The following is an 18,553-nucleotide window of genomic DNA, read 5'->3' as shown; positions in this document are numbered from 1 at the left end:
AAAGCTGAGGCCCCCCCCCCCCCTCCCCCTTGGCCCCCCCCCCCCCGCTGGCCCCCCCCCCCCCGTTTAATTTATACTTAGAGCATTTTGTACAGGTTTTTAAGTTGCCTTTTTTTTAAAGCTCTTTCCAGAGGTTTCTAGTTTTGTATTTTGCCTTCCTCCTGCTCTTCCTCTCCCTGCTCAGCTCCCTCCTCCCTTCCCCCCCCCCCCCAAATGAAACCCCTCCTCCTTAAACCCCCCTCCCCCCCCAGCCTGGAAAACAAAACAGCTTCCCCCCCCCTTCCCCCTTCCCTCCTCCTCCTCCTCCTCCCCCCCCGGGGAAGTTTTGTTTCTCTTTTTTGGTTCCTCTTTGTGTTGGTTTTTTTTTTTTGGGGGGGGGGGAGGTTTGGGGGTGTCTTTTGTTTTTGTTGTTGGGGTTTGGTTTCTTTGTCTTGGGGGAGGGGAGGGGAAAGGGGGGGGGGGGGCTGGGGGGGGAGGGGGCCCTGCGGTTTTTTGTTTGTTTCTAAATAAAAGAGCAAAAAAAACAAAACCCAAATCCAACTCCACAGCCACCGGCAAGGATGGGAAAGGGGAGGAGGGGGCTGGGGGGTCAGGGGGGTCCTGGAGGGGGAGTTTCTTATGGGGGGGGAGGGGGGAAGAGAGTTGGGAAGGGGGAGGGAAGGGCTGGGACAAGGTAAATGCTGCAGCAGAGCAGGAGGAGAGGGCTGCCCCCCCACCCCGGGGGCTCAGAGAGTGCTGCCCCCCAGCCCAGGCCTCTCAGAGAGGGCTGCTCCACTCCCCCCCGCCCGGGGCTCCCTGGCTGGATCCCTTCCCCCCCAGCCTGCCCAGCTCCCCCTGGCTGGATCCCTTCCCCCCAGCCTGCCCCAGCTCCCCCTGGCTGGATCCCTTCCCCTCCAGCCTGCCCAGCTCCCCCTGGCTGGATCCCTTCCCTCCAGCCTGCCCCAGCTCCCCCTGGCTGGATCCCTTCCCTCCAGCCTGCCCAGCTCCCTCTGGCTGGATCCCTTCCCTCCAGCCTGCCCAGCTCCCCCTGGCTGGATCCCTTCCCCCCCAGCCTGCCCAGCTCCCCTCTGGCTGGATCCCTTCCCTCCAGCCTGCCCAGCTCCCCCTGGCTGGATCCCTTCCCTCCAGCCTCTCCAGCTCCCTCTGGCTGGATCCCTTCCCTCTCTCCTGCCCAGCTCCCCCTGGCTGGATCCCTTCCCCCCAGCCTGCCCCAGCTCCCCCCCTGGCTGGATCCCTTCCCCCCAGCCTGCCCCAGCTCCCCCTGGCTGGATCCCTTCCCTCCAGCCTCTCCAGCTCCTTCTGGCTGGATCCCTTCCCTCTCTCCTGCCCAGCTCCCTCTGGCTGGATCCCTTCCCTCCAGCCTCTCCAGCTCCCCCTGGCTGGATCCCTTCCCCCCAGCCTGCCCCAGCTCCCCCTGGCTGGATCCCTTCCCCCCAGCTGCCTGCTGCCCCACACCTCTTGGTGCCGCAGCAGCCCTGCTGAGGCTGCACTCAGTGCCTCTGTCCCTGGCCCCCACAGAGATGTTGAAGCAGCCTGGTCCCAGGGCTGATTCCCTGAGGGACTCTGCTTGTCCCTGGCCTCCCCTGGGCCATGGAGCCATGGACACAGCCACCCTCTGGGTGCAGCCCTCCAGCCAGGTCTGCATCCCAGCTGCTGCTCACCCCTCACCCCCCTGTGTCCCCAGCCTGGGGGGTGGGACAGTGCCAAAGGCTTTGCTCAGCTCCAAGCAGTTCCTGGCCCCTCAGCTGTCAACATTTCACCACACCTGAGCCTGGATGCTGGTGCCAGGGGAGGGGGGATGGAGGGGGGAGACACCCCCCCCCTCAAGCAGGGCTTTTATTATCAGGACAAATCCTCCTTGCCAATGAAAACCGTGCCCCATAACAACCAAGTGGAAGCAGGAGGGAGGTGAAAGCCAACCCAACCCCCCCCAGAGTAACAAACCCAGCACCCCCAGGGGTAACAAACCCACCCCCCCAGAGTAACAAACCCAACCCCCCCCGGGTAACAAACCCACCCCCCCAGGAGTAACAAACCCAACCCCCCCCAGGGCAACAAACCCAACCCTTAAGGCTGCTGGGGAGCAAGGGGAGAGGACGTGGAGGGGAAGCTGCTGTGGAGGGTTCCTCAGGGCCTCATCAGCTCTACCTCACTTCAGCCAGGGGGGAAGCAAAGAAGGTGCCCTGGTGCCCCAGCTGGGTTGCTGGTTTGCCTTTGCTGCCAAACCTGAAGGGAAGGAGACCAAAAAGGGCAGGGGTGGGAGGGGGGGAGGAGGTTCAACATTTAGCCTTCTCCTACAGAGGATGCACCCAGAGCTCCCCCCCTCCCTCCCCCAGTGCTCCTCTCCCTGCCCCAGTGCTGCTCCTCACCCCTTGGTCAGCCTGCATCGTTAACACAGCAGTAATTAAGAGCAGGAAGTGCAGACCTGGGTCAAAGGAAGACAAATCTCTTTGCTGGAATGGTTTGGGCTGGAAGGGACCTTAAAGATCCTCTCCAAGCTCCATGGGCAGGGGACAGCTCCCACCAGCCCCAGGCCTCCCCTCCAGCCTGGCCTGGAACACCTCCAGGGAAGGGGCAGCCACAGCCTCCTCCCTGGGCAGCCTGTTCCAGAGACTCCCTGCCCCATTTCTTCCTCCTCTCCAGTCTCAGCCTGCCCTCTCCCACCTTCCATTCCTTGCCCCTCATCCTGTCCCCCCCCAGCCCTTGTCAGGAGTCCTTCCCCAGCTCTCCTGGAGCCCTTCCTGGTGCTGGGAAGGTCAGCAGGAGGTCTGCCCAGAACCTTCTCTTCCAGGCTGCTCAGCCTTGGCCCCAGAGGGGAGGTTCTCCAACCCCTTCCTAGCTTCCTCTGGACCCTTCCAAGTCCTCCTTGAACACCACTTCAGTCCTCTGAGCACCTCCCTGCCAGCACCCGGGGGGGGAGGGGGGGTCACTTACTTGGGGGTGGTCCTGGTGAAGGTGGAGCGGACCCTCTGCGAGAGGGAGCTGGAGGAGGGGGTCTTGGAGAGCTGCCTCTCTGGGGTGGTGAGGGGGCCCAGCATGCTCACTGCAAGGCAAGAGGCAGCTAAGTGAGCACCAGGGGGAGAGCTCAAGGTCCTGCTCCAGGCCAGGAAGCTCAGACAGCCCCTGGCACCTCTCAGAGCCACCAGCCACAGCCAGGATCTCACAGCAGCCCAGGCTGGGGGAGGCTGGCAGGGACCCTGGGGAGCAAGTCCAACCCCCCTGGCAGAGCTTCTCTCCCCCCAGAGCTGCAGGAAGGGCTGAGCCAAGAGCCTCAGCAGCAGCTCTGAGGGAGGGAGCAGCAGCTCTGGCCCCCAGGAGGGGTTACCTTTGATATCTGGGGTCTGGGGGAGAGCCAGTAGGCCTTGGTGTTCTCAATCACATGTGCTGGGTCCAGGTTCTCCTGCTCCACCATCATCAGCTGGCTCCAGTAGTCCACAGGCAGCAGCAGGAGGCACTCCACCACCTAGAGACACCCAGGAGCAGCTGAGCTCCAGTCCAGACCTCAGCTCCCCCCCAGCAGCCCTTTCCAGCCCTTCCCTGGCACATTCCCACCCCCAGCTCACCTCAGCTCCCCCCCAGCAGCCCTTCCCAGCCCTTCCCTGGCACATTCCCACCCCCAGCACACCTCAGCTCCCCCCCAGCAGCCCCTTCCCAGCCCTTCCCTGGCACATTCCCACCCCCAGCACACCTCAGCTCCCCCCCAGCAGCCCCTTCCCAGCCCTTCCCTGGCACATTCCCACCCCCAGCACACCTCAGCTCCCCCCAGCAGCCCTTTCCCAGCCCTTCCCTGGCACATTCCCACCCCCAGCACACCTCAGCTCCCCCCAGCAGCCCTTTCCCAGCCCTTCCCTGTCCCCTTCCCTCCCCTCCCAGTGCCTTCTGCTGCCTCACCTTGGGCTGCCTCTTGGTGTCCTGCAGGAGGGTCATGGGGTCAGGGTCTGGCACTGCATGGCAACAATGGTAGGGCCAAAGACTTTGGCCAAGTTGGCAACATCCATCTTGGTCTCTGGGCTCTGAGCCACCCTGCACCAAAAGAGAGAGGGGATGGAGCTCCTGCTCTTCCCCTCCCAGCCAGCTGCTGCCCTCTCTCACCCCCTGCAGCCTCTGGAGCAGGGCTTCTCCCCCAGGCTCCAAGCTCCCAACCAGGAGCCAGAGGAAGCTGCAGAGGTCAGCACCCTCCTTCAGAGCCCTTCAGCCATACCTCTGCAGATGGACCATGAGGAAAGCCAGGGTGTGCCTGTTGGCCTGAGGCAGCTCACCAACAGCTTGGTACATGGCAGCCAGGCTGTTGTCCTCATCTGGGATTTCTGGGGGGGAGGGGGAAAAGGAAGTGTCCAGAGCTCAGCAGGAGGTCCCAGAGGCACCCCTGGAACCTTCCCCTCACAGCAGGGGGAAGCCAAAAGCTTCCCAGGCCACTGTCAAGGCTCTGTCCTGCACAAGCACCACAACTTGGGAGATCAGAGGGAGCCAGGAAGGTCTCCCCACAACCTCCTTCCCTCCAGGGAGGAGCCACCCCAGGTCCCTCAGCTGCTCCTCACCAGCCCTGCTCCCCACACCCCTTTGCTTCTTCCCTCTGCCAAAGCAGGACCCCCAGGGAGAGATCTTTGCAGGCTGCAGAGCATCACCAACCCAGCTGGGAGCAAGAGGGCTGCACAGAGCACTGCCAGGCTGTGGGACCCCCACCCCTCACCCCTCAGCCTGGCCCCAGGCAGCCTGGAGGAGGGCTCAGGGGTGGCCCTCAGCAGCTCCTCACCTGCTGCTTCCATGAAGGCCTTGTTGAGGCGGTGGGTGAGGAGAGGCTCCTTCAGGCTGCGCAGGAAGTCCTTGAGCAGGCCACAGATGGCATGGATGTCCTCCACCTTGCTCAGCAGGGGAACAGTCTTGGTCCTGAAGAACTTCTCCTTCAGCTCCCTCACGGTCTTGTCACAGCCAGGCACTCTGTAGAGGCCAGTCTGGAAGAGAGGGCAGCAGAGCAGCTGCAGGGGTACAGCCAACCAGCCAGCTGCTGGCTCCCACCCTCACCCACAGACCAGCAGGATGGGGGCTGGAAGGGACCCCTGGAGCTCCCCCCAGCCCAACCCCACCCTGCTCCATCCAGCAGGGCAGCCCCAGCAGCTTGCCCAGGGGCACAATACCCAGGGGAGGTTAGAAGCACTCCACCACCTCTCTGGGCAGCTCCAGGCCTCCAGCAGCCTCACCCCAAACAGCTTTCTCCTCCTGCCCAGGTGGAATCTCCTAGGTTCCAACCTGTGCCTCTTGCTCCTTGTCCTGTCACAGGGCCCCACTGACAAGAGCCTGACCCCCTCCCCCCCCAGCCTATGGCCCCTCACAGCCCCCTTAGCTCTTGCTGAGCATTGAGCAGATCCTCTCTGGGGCTGCTCTCAGCCTTTGCTCCTCACAGAGCTGCTCCAGGCCCCTCAGCATCTCCCCAGGCTCCCCTGGGCTCTCTCCAGCAGTTCCCTGCCCCTTTGGAACTGGGGAGCCCAGAACTAGACCCAGTGCTGCAGCTGTGGCCTCACCAGGGGGCAGGGGAACCTCCCTTGCCCTGCTGGCCACACTCTTCTGGATGCCCCTAGGTCACCATTGGGCTTCTTGGCCACCAGGGCAGGCTGCTGGCTTGGGGACAGCTTCTTGGCCCCCAGCACTGCCAGGTCCTTCTCTGTGGAGGGAGCTCTTCCTCCCCCAGGGGCAGGACCTGGTTGTACTTCACGAGGTTCCCCTCTCTGCCCCCCAGCCCTCCACCCTGGCCAGGCCTCACTGAAGGGCAGCACAGACTGGCAGCCCACAGCATCTCCTCAGCCAGGCTGGGGAAGATGTTGAACAAGACTGGGCCCAGCCCTGACCCTTCCAGACTTTGCTGCTGCCTCACCCAGCAGCACCACAGCCAGCACTCAGAGGCAGCTGGGCTATCACCAGGGCCTCAGCACCACAGCCTCAGCAGGGTTTGCACTCATTCTGCTCTCACCTCCTGCAGCCCTCTCTGCTCAATCTCATTAACACAGTGCACCAGGATGGAAGGGATCATTGGAGGAGTGGCAGGGACAAAGTCCATCAGGGTCCCCTAAGAGGCAGAAGGGAAAGTGAACCCCAAAGATACTCAGTCTTCAAGACATGGGAAATGCCCTCCCAGGGCTGCAGGAGGAGAGGAAGCCTTAAAACCCAAACCTCAGCTCTCCTTCAGCAGCCCAAAGAGCAGCAGCACCACATCCCCCAGCCCAATGCTGCAGGACCCAGAGCTGCCACCTGCCCACCTCAGCCCCCTCCCAGCATCCCATCCCCACCCCCCTGCCCCTGCTGAAGCTCCCAACACCATCAGCCCCCTCCCAGCATCCCATCCCCACCCCCCTGCCCCTACTGCAGCTCCCAACACCATCAGCCCCCTCCCAGCATCCCATCCCCCACCCACCTCCCCTGCAGCTCCCAACACCATCAGCCCCCTCCCAGCATCCCATCCCCACCCCCCTGCAGCTCCCAACACCATCAGCCCCCTCCCAGCATCCCATCCCCACCCTCCTGCCTCCCCTGCAGGTCCCAACACCATCAGCCCCCTCCCCAAGCTCCCAACACCCCCAGCCCCCTCCCCCTGCCTCCTCTCCACCCCCTCCCCACGCCACCTCCCCACCACCCCCAGCCCCCGCAGCCTCCTCGGTGGTCTGTCCTGCAGCTCCTCTGCAGGGAGAGGATCTGCTGGAGCCCAGGCACCTTCCCCCAGCCCTGCCTGGAGCTGCCCTGCCCCAGGCCCTGCAGCCTCACCTCCCCAGGGCGCAGAGGGGTGCCAGCCAGGGCGGGGGTGCAGGGCAGGGGGCAGCGGTCGCGGCACTCGGGGTGGGCGACCAGGCGGCAGTCCCGGCACTTCAGAGCGAGCTTCCCAAACTTGACTCTCTTCCCACAGGGCACACAGGACTCTGGCTTGATAACCTGCCACAGAAGCCCAGGGGGCCAAGGTTGGAAGGGACCCCAAGGATCAGCCCTTCCCCCCTCTGCAGCGGCCGGGGGAGCCGCGGCCGGGCACCGTGAGGGCAGCGCTGGGGGCTGCCGGCCCCAGGGGGCTGCAGGGCTGGGGCAGGGCCAGCCCCAAGGGCTAGGGCAGGGCCCTGGGGCAGGGACAGCCCAAGCACAAACCCAGGCTGAAGGGCTGGAGGAGGACTGGAGGGGCAAAGCTGGAGAGGAGCTGGCACCAAGCACCGCCCTGGGCTGATCCCCAGCAGGTGGGGAGCAGGGAAGGGACTCTGCCACCCCCTGCAGGGCTGGGGGCAGCCAGGGGGGCACAGGGAAGGGACTCTGCCACCCCCTGCAGGGCTGGGGGCAGCCAGGGGGGGCACAGGGAAGGGACTCTGCCACCCCCTGCAGGGCTGGGGGCAGCCAGGGGGGGCACAGGGAAGGGACTCTGCCACCCCCTGCAGGGCTGGGGGCAGCCGGGGGGGCACAGGGAAGGAACTCTGCCACCCCCTGCAGGGCTGGGGGCAGCCAGGGGGGGATTTGTCACAAAGAGGAGTGACAGGAGGGATGATGGCTTCAAACTGGGAGAAGCTCCATCTAGAGTGGCCCTGAGGAGGAAATTCTTCCCCCTGGGGGTGGTGAGATGCTGGAAAGAGGTTTTGCAGAGCAGCTGTGGCCAGAGGCAGGTTGGCCATGAGCAAGGGGGCGCAGCAGGCCCAGGCCAAGGGCACTGGAACCAGATGAGCTTTAAGGCTCCTCCAGTCCAAAGCACTCCCTGAGCCCCCCCTGCCTGGATGGGCCTAGAGCAGAAGGCCTTCCCTGGCCCATGCAGGTAGCCAGGACAGCAAGGGGCTGGCAGGCTCTCACCCAGAGCTTGGCATCACCACTCCCAGAGGAGGGAGAGGCTCTCCCAGGCTCCTCCTGCCCGGGCACCTACCGTCTTGGACACAAAGTCATGCAGCCTCACTCCCCCGGGGTGCTGGGGGGTGCCACAGCTCTCACTCTCAGCTTTGGGCTCCAGCTGCTGGCTGCAGATGTTCAGCTCACTGCTCAGAGGCTGGAAAGCGCCTGGGAGAGAGAGAGGTTGAGAGAGGAGAGGCCAGGAGCTGACTGAATGCAATCACCCTCCGCAGCCTGGGCTTGGGGAGGCAGGCAGCAAACAGGAGGCTGCAGGGAGGAGGTCACAAATGCCTCAGGAGAGCTTCTGGGCTGCTGAGAGGGCCTAGGACAGCAGGGCCATGGCACCTACCACTCTCCCTCCTGCTCCTCCGAGGGCCAGGCACAGTCTGGATGGTAGAAACTGCCTCAATGGGGCCTCCATCGCTGGGGACTGTGACAGTGGTCTTGGCTATGATGGAGTCATTCCCCTGCCAGCAGAAAGAAGTGGTCAGAGGCAGCAGCCCCACAGGGCAGAGGCTCTCCAGCCTGCTGGCCCCAGGCAGGTGATGAGCAGCCAGGCAGAGAGGGAGCTGGGGGTGCTGGTTGACAGCAGCTGAACAGGAGCCAGCAGTGTGCCCAGGGGGCCAGCAGGGCCAAGGGCAGCCTGGCCTGCAGCAGGAGCAGGGAGCTCATCCTGCCCTGTGCTCAGCACTGCTCAGGCCACACCTGCAGTCCTGTGGCCAGCTCTGGGCTCCTCAGGTCAGGAAGGACATTGAGAGGCTTGGAGGTGTCCAGAGAAGGGCAACAGAGCTGGGGAGGGGTCTGGGGCACAGCCCTGGGAGGAGAGGCTGAGGGAGCTGGGGTTGCTCAGCCTGGAGAGGAGGAGGCTCAGGGGAGACCTTCTTGCTCTCTCCAACTCCCTGCAGGGAGGTTGCAGCCGGGGGGGGTTGGGCTCTGCTCCCAGGCACCCAGCACCAGAACAAGAGGACACAGCCTCAAGCTGTGCCAGGGGAGGTTTAGGCTGGAGGTGAGGAGAAAGTTCTTCCCAGAGAGAGTTGTTAGCCCTGGGGATGTGCTGCCCAGGGAGGTGGTGGAGTCCCCAGCCCTGGAGGGGTTCAGGGGGGGCTTGGATGTGGCACTGGGAGCCATGGCTGAGCTGTCAGGAGGTGTTGGGTGCTGGCTTGGACTTCATGACCTCTGAGGTCTTTTCCAACCTCACTGAGTCTGTGTGACCTCCTGCCCCAAAGGCACCCAGGGGGGAGCAGCCTACCTGGTCTGCTGTGGAGACAACTGTCCTGCTCTTCTTCTCTGGCCCTGGGGGCCCCTCAGCAAACTGCCTGGAGGAGCGCTGCAAGGACAACACTTTGGTGGCCACAGGCAGCTGGGCTCAGCCCAGCTCAGCCTCACCAGCGGCTGCACACACAGCACAGGACCATGAGGTTCCTCCTGCCCCTCACAGCCACCTTGAAGCTGCCAGGAAGCAGCCCAGGAGGCCTCCTTGCTCCTTTCAAGCAGTTTCCCCCCCCCAGGCAGCTTTGCAAACGCAGTTCAGGTCAGGGAAGGAGGAAGAGCAAAAGCCAAAGCCAGAGCAAAGGACAACTTCAAGTCCCAGACTGCTCCCAGCTCTGCCAGGGAGGGCTCCAGGCTGTGCTGTGCCCTCCCACCCCCACCCCACCAGCAGACAGAACCAGCACAGGCTCTGGGTCTTCCCAAGCCTGGGAGCTGTTGAGGGCAGTCCTGCAAGCTCCAGGCCCTACCAGAGCTTCTCTGCAGCCCCTGAGCTCAGTGCCTCAGGAGTAACTTTCTGTCTCCCTGCCCACAGCAGCTCTCAGTTACAGCAGCAGCACACCCAGCTGAGCTCTGATTGCCATGTCAGTGGCTTGGCCACCTCTGGAGGTGGCAGGGAGGTGGCAGATGGTGACAGTGTGCCAGCTGGAGCTGGGAGGGGAAGCTGTTTGAAGGGAAAGGCTCCAACATACCCTCTTCTCTCTCCTCTTCAGCCTGACAGCTTTCACCACAGAGGAATCCCAGTCCTGGGGGGGGGAAGAGACAACACTGCTCAGCTCAGGGGAAGTCACAAGCAGCCTCTGCTCAGGCCCTGCCTCAGCTTTTTAACTAAGGGAGAGGCAAAGCAGCTCCAGCAGTTTCACACCACTTAGCTAGAGGCAAAGGGGCTCCAGGAGCCACCCCACAGCCCAAAGGTGTTAGAGCAGAGAGGACTCTGGAGCATGAAGTTCCATTACCAGCGAGTCATCAGTCTTGTCAAAGCTGATATCTGACAGGATGGAGCCAGATTCATCTATGGTTGAGAGCCTGAAGAGCAGAAAGCAGAGAGGCACTGGGCTCAGCTGGGCAGCCATGGCTCAGAACAAGCTGCCTGCCTCCCAGCAGCTGCACTGCCAAGAGGGATCCCAGGAGCAGGCTGCTGGTGGGGGTGCAGAGTGGGGCACAGAGGCACAGGGCTGAGCTGAGCTCCTCTGCACTGCTCAGGCCCCAGCTCCGCTCCTGGGGTCAGCTTTGGGCCCCTCACTCCCAGAAGGACATGGAGGGGCTGGAGCAGGTCCAGACAAGGGCAAGGAAGCTGGGGAAGGGTCTGGAGGAGAGGGCTGGGGAGGAGCAGCTGAGGGCAGAAGGCTGAGGGAAGACCTTCTGGCTCTGGGCAGCTCCCTGAGGGGAGGCTGGAGTGAGGTGGGGGCTGGCCTGCCCTCCCCAGTGTCAGGAGACACAACAAGAGAGGATGGCCTGGAATTGTGCCAGGGGAGAGCTAGGCTGGACATGAGGAACAACCTCCAGCTGAGCCCTGGAACAGGCTGCCCAGGGAGGTGTTCCAGGAGCCCTGGGGCCAGGCTCTGGTGTTGGGACTCAATGATCTCAGAGGGCTTCTCCCTCCCACCCAGCTGTGGTGCTTGTGACACTTGTGGTGCTCAGCCAAGGAGCTCTTCTTGGCCCCTACCTGCTGTTGCCTGCAGCTCCAAGAGAAGTCTTTGGCCTGTTGAGGAAGGCCAGGGCAGACTTCTGTTCTTCACTCAGCTGAATGCTCCCAGAGCCATCACACATCAGCAGCTCCCTGATCAGCTGGATTTGGCGCTCCTGGAGGGGTTGAGAAGGTCAGGAGCAGGACAAACTCTGCTCAGGTCCTGTGTGGAGCAGCCTCCAGGGGTCCAGACACCACTGGTGTGCTGCTGCTGGCTGCAGAGCTCCCTGCTCTGACAGAGGGTGGCAGCTCAGCTCCAAACAGCAGGCAGCCATCAGAGCAGGATGGCTCAGCCCAGAAGGGACCTCAGAGCTCCTCCAACACCCCCAGGGAGGTTGTGGCTGCCTCCTCCCTGGGCAGCCTGTGCCAGAGTCTCACCACCCTCAGACTTGAAGAGCTCCTTCCTGAGATCCAACCTACCCCTGCTCTCCCTCAGCTGCAAACCACTGCCCCTTGGCCTGTCTCTAGACCCCAGTGTCAAGACTCAACCCTCCCACCACCTCCAGCCTCCTTCCTCCTGCTCTACCACTGAAACCCCTTGGGAGTCATCCTTGCTTCCCTCTCCAACACCCAAACATTTCAGCTAGAGCCTTCTGTAGCTGTCCTCTTCCTAAAGGCACAGCCTGAAGCTGGCACACGCTGCCATACAAAGCCCCTCTGCAGCCTTCCTGGAGCCCCTGCAGGTAAAGGAAGGCTGCTCTAAGGTCCCTCCCTCAGTCTTCTCTTCTCTAGGCTGAGCACTCCCAGCTAGAGCAGCTGCCCCTTCCTGCCCCCAGCCCCTACTGCCCCCAGCCCCTGCCCCTTCCTGCCCCCAGCCCCTGCCCCTTCCTGCCCCCAGCCCCTACTGCCCCCAGCCCCTGCCTGCCCCCACCCCCTGCCAAGCCAGGGGCACTCTCCCCTCGGGTTTTGCCTTCCCCCCAGGGGAAGAGGCCTGAGTGCCAGCCCTGAGGCACAGCTCCATCCCCACGCCCCAGAGAGGGGGAAGGGGGTGGGGAGGGAGGGAGGGAGGCACTCACCAGCTTCTCAGAGTCCCTCTCAGCCCTCTGCCTGCGCTTCATCTCCACATCCACCTGGTTGCGGGCGTGCTTCAGCTTCACCTCCAGGGCGCGGCGCTCCGCCTCGCTCTGCCTCAGCAGCTCCTGGCAGCGGCCCAGCTCCTGCCCCAGCCTCTGCCACCTCTGCCGCCACTCCTCCAAGCTCCTGGCCAGCTGGATGAACTCTGGGGGGGGACAGAGACACACCTCTGGCTGCCCAGGCTGCGGCTGCCCTGGCTGCGGCTGCCCTGCCGGCGCTAGGCAGGGGCTGCTCCCCGAGCTGCTGCTGCCCCCTGGCCAGCTGTGCTCAGGAGGGGGGCGGCAGGGGGGGCTGCATCAGAGGGGTAAGCAGGAGGGCAAGAACGTGAGAACCCATCCCAGGATGCTTGAGGTTGGAAGGGACCTTCAGAGGTCACCCAGGCCAAGCCCTGTGCAGCCAGCAGGGCCATCAGCAAGCGGCTCAGAGCCTCACACAGCTCCGGGGCCCTCCCACCCCTGCAGGCAACCCAGAGCAGGGTCTCCCCACCCTCAAGGCAGAGCACTTCTGCTCTAGGTCCCACCCAAACCCCTGCAGGCAACCCAGAGCAGGGTCTCCCCACCCTCAAGGCAGAGCACTTCTGCTCTAGGTCCCACCCAAACCCCTGCAGGCAACCCAGAGCAGGGTCTCCCCATCCTCAAGGCTTCTGCTCTAGGTCCCACCTAAACCCCTGCAGGCAACCCAGAGCAGGGTCTCCCCACCCTCAAGGCTTCTGCTCTAGGTCCCACCTAAACCCACCCTCTTCCAGTTTAAAGCCCTTCCCCTAGAGGTCTCAGTCAAGTGTCCCTCCCCAGCTTTCTGGTCATCCCCCTGGAGCACTGCAAGGCCACCAGAAGGCCTCCCTGGAGCCTGCTCTCTGCCACTGAGGCTGAACCACCTCAGCTCTCTCAGCCTGGCCTCAGCAGAGGGCTTCCAGCTCTCCCAGCAGCGCTGTGGCCTCCTCCACCAGGGGGGCTGAGGGCTCCAGAGCTGCCCCAGCACGGCAGGGGAGGTGTGGGCAGAGCACAGCAGAGGGGCAGAGCCCCCTCCCCGCCCCTGGCTGCCAGGCAGGAGCCCAGGCCCTGGCCCAAAGGCAGCACAGCTCCCCCCCTCCCCCCCAGGGAAGCAGAACTCACGAGCCTCATTGCCTTCACTCAGAACTTCAGCCTGGTGCACCAGCTGGTCATAGAGACCCCACAGGCTCAGCACAGCAGCCTCCATCCTCCTGCCAAGAAACCAGAGCTCAAGCAGCAGCCCAGCCCCCTCTGCCCACCCCCCCTCCCCCCCAAAGGGGCTTCCAGATCAACCCTTTGTGAATGCAGGAGGGAAGCTGCAGAAAGAAAGTTGCCCTAGGAGTTAATTGTGGGGGGAAATGCAGCCACATTGTGCTGTGAGGAGTCAAGATCCTCATCCCTCCCCCCTCCCCCCTCCCAGTTTACACAGAGCAGCAGCCCAGCTCCCACCTCACTGCTGGAAGTGCTTCCCAGTCCACCCCACAGGCTCAGAAGCCAAGGTGAGATGAGGGATCCCAACCCAACCTCCCCCAGGAAGGCTGCAGAAGAGAGCTCAGGCCCTGGGAAGCCAAGCAGCCTGCAGGACACTGCCAACCTGCCAGCCCTCACAGGCTCTGCCAGACAGACCCAGGAGCAACCTCCTGGGGGGGGATTTCAATACACTGCTAAGTTTTGCTGCACTTTGGAAGCCCCTGCTGCAAGGAGCTGCTCAGATCCTTGCACACAGTCAGCACATCCTCCTGGAGCAGAGCAACAAGGGCTGGAGCTGCTCTGCTGTGAGCACAGACTGAAGGAGCTGGGGCTGTGCAGGCTGGAGCAGAGAAGGCTCCCAGGTGACCTCATTGTGGCCTCCCAGGCTCTGCAGGGGGCTGCAGGAGGGCTGGGGAGGGACTGCTCAGGATCTCAGGCAGTGATAGGAGTGGGGGGAATGGACTGAAGCTGGAGGTGGGGAGATTGAGGCTGGAGGGGAGGAGGAAGTTCTTCCCCATGAGAGTGGTGAAGCCCTGGGAGGGGTTGGCCAGGGGGAGGTGGTTGGGGCTCTGTCCCTGGAGGTGTTTCAGCCCAGGCTGGATGAGGCTCTGGCCAGGCTGATCTGGTGTGGGGTGTCCCTGCCCATGGCAGGGGGTTGGGGCTGGCTGAGCCTTGGGGTCCCTTCCAGCCCTGCCTGATGCTGTGATGCTATGATACAAAGCAGCAGTGGAGAGGAAAGCCTCCAGCTCAGCAGCACAGAAACTCCTTCACTTGCCTGGGGCCACACAGGGCAGCCTCGACGAAGGAGGAGCAGGGGAGGAGAGGTGCCAGGGGAGGCATGGCACCAGCTGGACCCCGGGGGGGGCCACACTGGAACCCTCCCAAGCGCTCAGTTGGCCACTTCGGTGCTCTGCAGAGCCGCAGAGGGCTCAGGGCTCTGCCTGGGAGCCGCCACAGGGACTGCTTTGGTCGGGTGAGCTCTTAGGGACCACCGAGCCCGACCCTCAGCCCAGGGCACCGCCAAGGGCTGGCCCTCAGCACCACATCTGCAGGGCTGCAGGGCTGGGGGGGGGACTCCAGCAGCGCCCTGGGGCAGGCCTGGGCATCCTCCCAGGGGCAGAGCTGCTCCTCAGGCCCAGCCTGAGCCTCCCCTGGGGCAGAGCTGCTCCTCAGGCCCAGCCTGAGCCTCCCCTGGGGCAGGCCTGGGCAACCTCCCAGGGGCAGAGCTGCTCCTCAGGCCCAGCCTAAACCTCCCCCGGGTCAGGCCTGGACATCCTCCCAGGGGCAGAGCTGCTCCTCAGGCCCAGCCTGAGCCTCCCCCGGGGCAGAGCTGCTCCTCAGGCCCAGCCTGAGCCTCCCCCGGGGCAGAGCTGCTCCTCAGGCCCAGCCTGAGCCTCCCCCGGGGCAGGCCTGGAAAACCTCCCCGGGGCAGAGCTGCTCCTCACACCCAGCCTGAGCCTCCCTGGGGCAGGCCTGGACATCCTCCCAGGGGCAGAGCTGCTCCTCAGGCCCAGCCTGAGCCTCCCCCGGGTCAGGCCTGGACATCCTCCCGGGGCAGAGCTGCTCCTCAGGCCCAGCCTGAGCCTCCCCTGGGGCAGGCCTGGACATCCTCCCGGGGCAGAGCTGCTCCTCAGGCCCAGCCTGAGCCTTCCCCTGGGGCAGGCCTGGACATCCTCCCGGGGCAGAGCTGCTCCTCAGGCCCAGCCTGAGCCAACAGGCACCGGGACGGCCCCCGAGGCGCCGGCCCGCGCCGCTCCCCGCGCTCAGAGAAAGGGCTTGGCGGCCCGGGAACCGCGCACTCACCGCACGGGACCGGCCACGTCCTCCCCGCCGGTCCGAAGCCCCCCGGGCCGGGTCCCGCCGCCGCTGCCCCTCACGACCCTGGGCGCAGCCTCCCTCTCCCCACGCCCCAACCGCTCAGCCTAACCGTCCCGCAACGCCGTTTCAATCCCAGCCCCTAGCCAATCACAGTGCGCTTCCCGCATCCCCGGCGCCTCATTGGCTGGGAGTCTGAAGCCAGGCCGGCGCCATGGCTGCTGAGGGCGTGGCTTCTCGCTCCTCTCCCCGTCGCGGGGGCGGGCGGGAGCGCCAACGGTCGCACGCTGAGGCGAGCCTGGACGCCATCTTTACTGATGGAATCCCCCCTCCCGAGTTAAGGGTTGCTTGGCAACCGAGCAGGCCGGGTACGCTGTCAGCGCCTAAGATGCTGCTCTGGGAGGGCGCGACCGCAGCCACCCATGCTGAGGGGGTCTTTTGGGGAGAAAAACAACGGTTTCAGTGGGGATTTTAAGCAAAGCCCTTGGCAGCAGGCTGGGGGTGGGCTTCAGCTGCCTGTCCTGCTTCTGCAGAGCACCACGAAGTCCTGGATGCAGTGGACAGCTGGGTCAAGAGGCCAGGAGACCCTGTGTTAAGCATCGTCAGGATGTTTGCTTGACCAGTTGCTGCCTTTGAAACGTCTGATCAGGCAATCGATCCCAGGGCTAAAGAGGCAAAACCCCACCTGAAGCCCCCGTGCAGCTCCTGCCCTTTGCAGTCGCTGGGAGCTGCTAAGCCAATACAGCACAGCCCGAAAGCCAACAATTAAGAGAAGTGGAATCACAGCATCATAAACCCACAAGCCTTGCTTTAATCTTTCACATCTGAAGCAGAGCAGCAGGGGAATGGCAGGATGGATATTAGCAATTAAAAGAAAAGCGGAACTAAGTGCTTAAAATTGCTAATGGAGAAGGGAGTTCGTGAAGCAGATTGGGCTCCAGCATCCAGCTGCTTTGTCAGAGCTGCTTTATTTAGGTTGCATAGTCTGATTTCACTCAATTAATAATAATTAATTCATAATAGAGGGTAAAAAGCCCTCCAGGTCTTCTGAAAAGTAAACATTAAGGAAGCTTCCTCGAGGAAGAGAGTCGCTGTTGTCTACGTCTAGCAAGGGGAGCTGAGGTCCAGAAGAGAGGCAATTGATCATCTGAGTCGATGGTGAAGCAAGAGGAAGGCTCCAACCTTGAGAGTGGAATGGAAAATCACCCCCAAAACCCTCAGTTTGCCCCAGTCTGGAATCATGGAATCATCAATAAGGCTGGAAGAGACCTCAAGGATCATCAAGTCTGAGAGCAAATTGAAAAATCACCCCAAAAAACCCCAATTTGTCCCAATCTGGAATCATGGAATCATCAATGAGGTTGGAAGAGACCTCAAGGATCATCAAGTCTGACAGCAAACCGGAGGCTGAAAGGTGCAGGTGGCTCTGCTGAGAGCCCCTTGCCCAAGCACAGCACACCCCAGCGCCTCTTGCACCCCCGTTTCTGAGGGGCTGCAGCTGCTGCAGGGTCAGCCTCAGGGCCTCCTTGCAGCTCCTGCCTGCAGCTAATATCTTCAGAGCCAAGATGTCCCTCTGGGCAGATCTGATTCCCAGGCAGGTGAGTTGGCTTGGCCTTTGTTCTCAAGAGCCGAGGAGGCTTTTGCCCATGAGCAAATCCTCTTCCCTTTTGAACTGCCATCTGTGCTCTCACCCCAATGGAGACACATTCAGATGGTTGCCCCCACAGTGCTTGCAGTGAGTTGCTGCCTCGGGTGCTGGATTTCAGCACTCATGCAAATAAGAGCTCTGCCACATGTGGTCAGCTGTGCTGCTTCCAAATCCTCCTCTAACACCCAGAATGGTTTGGGTTGGAAGGGACCTTGAAGAACCACCCAGTCCCAACCCCCCCTGCCATGGGCAGGGACACCTCCCACCAGCCCAGGCTGCTTCAAGGCTTCATCCAGCCTGGCCTTGAGCACCTCCAGGGAAGGGAAACATCCACAACCTCCCTGGGCAACCTGTTCCAGGCTCTCACCACCCTCACTGTAAACAGCCTCTGGGAAGTGGGGAGGTGTGGGTGCATGGTCTCTAGGAGAGCTGAAATGTGGAACCTTCTCCACCCCCAACCCCAACCTGACCTTTTTTGTCCTTTGCTTCAGCTTTGGCAGCAAAAGCAAACCAGCAACAGCTCAGCTTGAGCTCAGCACCGTGAGCTGAGGGACCTGGGGTTGCTTAGCCTGGAGAAGAGGAGGCTCAGGGGAGACCTTCTTGCTCTCTCCAACTCCCTGAAGGGAGGTTGGAGCCAGGTGGGGGTTGGTCTCTTCTCCCAGGCAACCAGCACCAGAACAAGAGGACACAGTCTCAAGCTGTGCCAGGGGAGATTTAGGCTGGAGGTGAAGAGAAAGTTCTTCCCAGAGAGAGGAATTGGCCACTGGGCTGTGCTGCCCAGGGAGGTGGTGGAGTCCCCATCCCCGAAGGGGTTCAAGGAGGGATTGGATGTGGCCCTGGGAGCCATGGTTTAGTTAGTCAGGAGGTGCTGGGTGATAGGTTGGACTTGAAGACCTCTGAGGTCTTTTCCAAGCTTATCGATTCTCTGATTGGGCATTCTGTGGCCCCTCCTCACCTGCTGCCGTGGTGTGGATGCGGCAGATGGGCAGCTTGCCACTGGCTCCATCCCATCCTGGACCCTGAAAGCTTTGCTCCTTCCCCCCCCCCCCCCGCCTTGCCTGATTGATTAATTTCCTGATGAGAGCAGAGAGGTGAGAAGCACCTTTCCTGCAGGGCTTTATTCCCCTGGCAGAAGCAAAAGGCAAAAGGGTTGAAGCCTTTTCAAGGAGCTGCTTTATTGCAATGTAATTATATTCTCTTTTGTTTGTGCCCGGGAAAGGGAGGGAGGGAGGGAAGGAGAAGCCTTGAAACGTCTCATCTGGGAAACTGTTAATAGAATTTATGCTAATTTGATGATTCTGGCGATTACTGGCGGAAGCACTTCGCATTTCCAAGCAGAAATTCTCCTCGCGGTTCCTCCTGCCGTCTTGCTCCCTTCGGTCTCCAGCCTCCCCCAGCCGACAAAACCTCCTTTTGCCGGGCGGCGCTCGGCCACCCAGCGCTGGGACCGGGAGCTTTGGGGCTCACTTGCTGACACCCCCCCCCCCCCCCAGGCCGCCGATTCTTCGGGGCTGAAAGCCAAGAGCCCTGCCCTGGTGCCTCGATGCGCTAACGAGCAGCCCCTGCGCTCCCCACCAGCCTTCCCCTCCCCGACGGAGCTCCTCAAACGCCGATGTCTCTGCCCGGCTCCCGCCTAATTAACTCCAGAATTGCAAAGCCATTTGTGCGGCTTTTGTGCTCGGGGGAAGCCTTTATTAAGTTCCTTTTAATTCAGACCCGGTTAGGGTGTGATGCTCCTCGCAAACAGCCGTTCAGACACGCGCA

At 62.7% G+C, this 18,553-nt stretch overlaps 1 protein-coding gene across 1 annotated transcript; it reads right to left on the bottom strand.

Moving 5' to 3' along the window:
• Nucleotides 1–2,042: 2,042 nt before the first annotated feature.
• On the bottom strand, nucleotides 2,043–15,254 carry LOC137460369 (rac GTPase-activating protein 1-like). Its single transcript, XM_068170756.1, is given in 19 exon segments — nucleotides 2,043–2,226; nucleotides 2,935–3,043; nucleotides 3,326–3,353; nucleotides 3,356–3,463; nucleotides 3,892–3,953; nucleotides 3,956–4,023; nucleotides 4,202–4,307; nucleotides 4,754–4,952; nucleotides 5,966–6,061; nucleotides 6,754–6,918; nucleotides 7,877–8,007; nucleotides 8,189–8,306; nucleotides 9,089–9,166; nucleotides 9,798–9,851; nucleotides 10,062–10,131; nucleotides 10,772–10,908; nucleotides 11,809–12,011; nucleotides 12,979–13,067; nucleotides 15,130–15,254. Coding segments are annotated over 18 exon segments (1,899 nt in total). The 5' UTR covers nucleotides 13,064–13,067; nucleotides 15,130–15,254; the 3' UTR covers nucleotides 2,043–2,144.
• Between the last annotated feature and the right edge of the window lie 3,299 nt (nucleotides 15,255–18,553).

This window comes from Melanerpes formicivorus, unplaced genomic scaffold (genome assembly GCF_026170545.1).
Source record: "Melanerpes formicivorus ecotype bairdi unplaced genomic scaffold, bMelFor1.0.p_v2 SCAF_569, whole genome shotgun sequence".
Classification (NCBI taxonomy): Eukaryota; Metazoa; Chordata; class Aves; order Piciformes; family Picidae; genus Melanerpes; species Melanerpes formicivorus.
The sequence above is the reverse complement of the archived record's forward strand: the minus strand, read 5'-3'. Positions and strand labels throughout refer to the sequence as shown.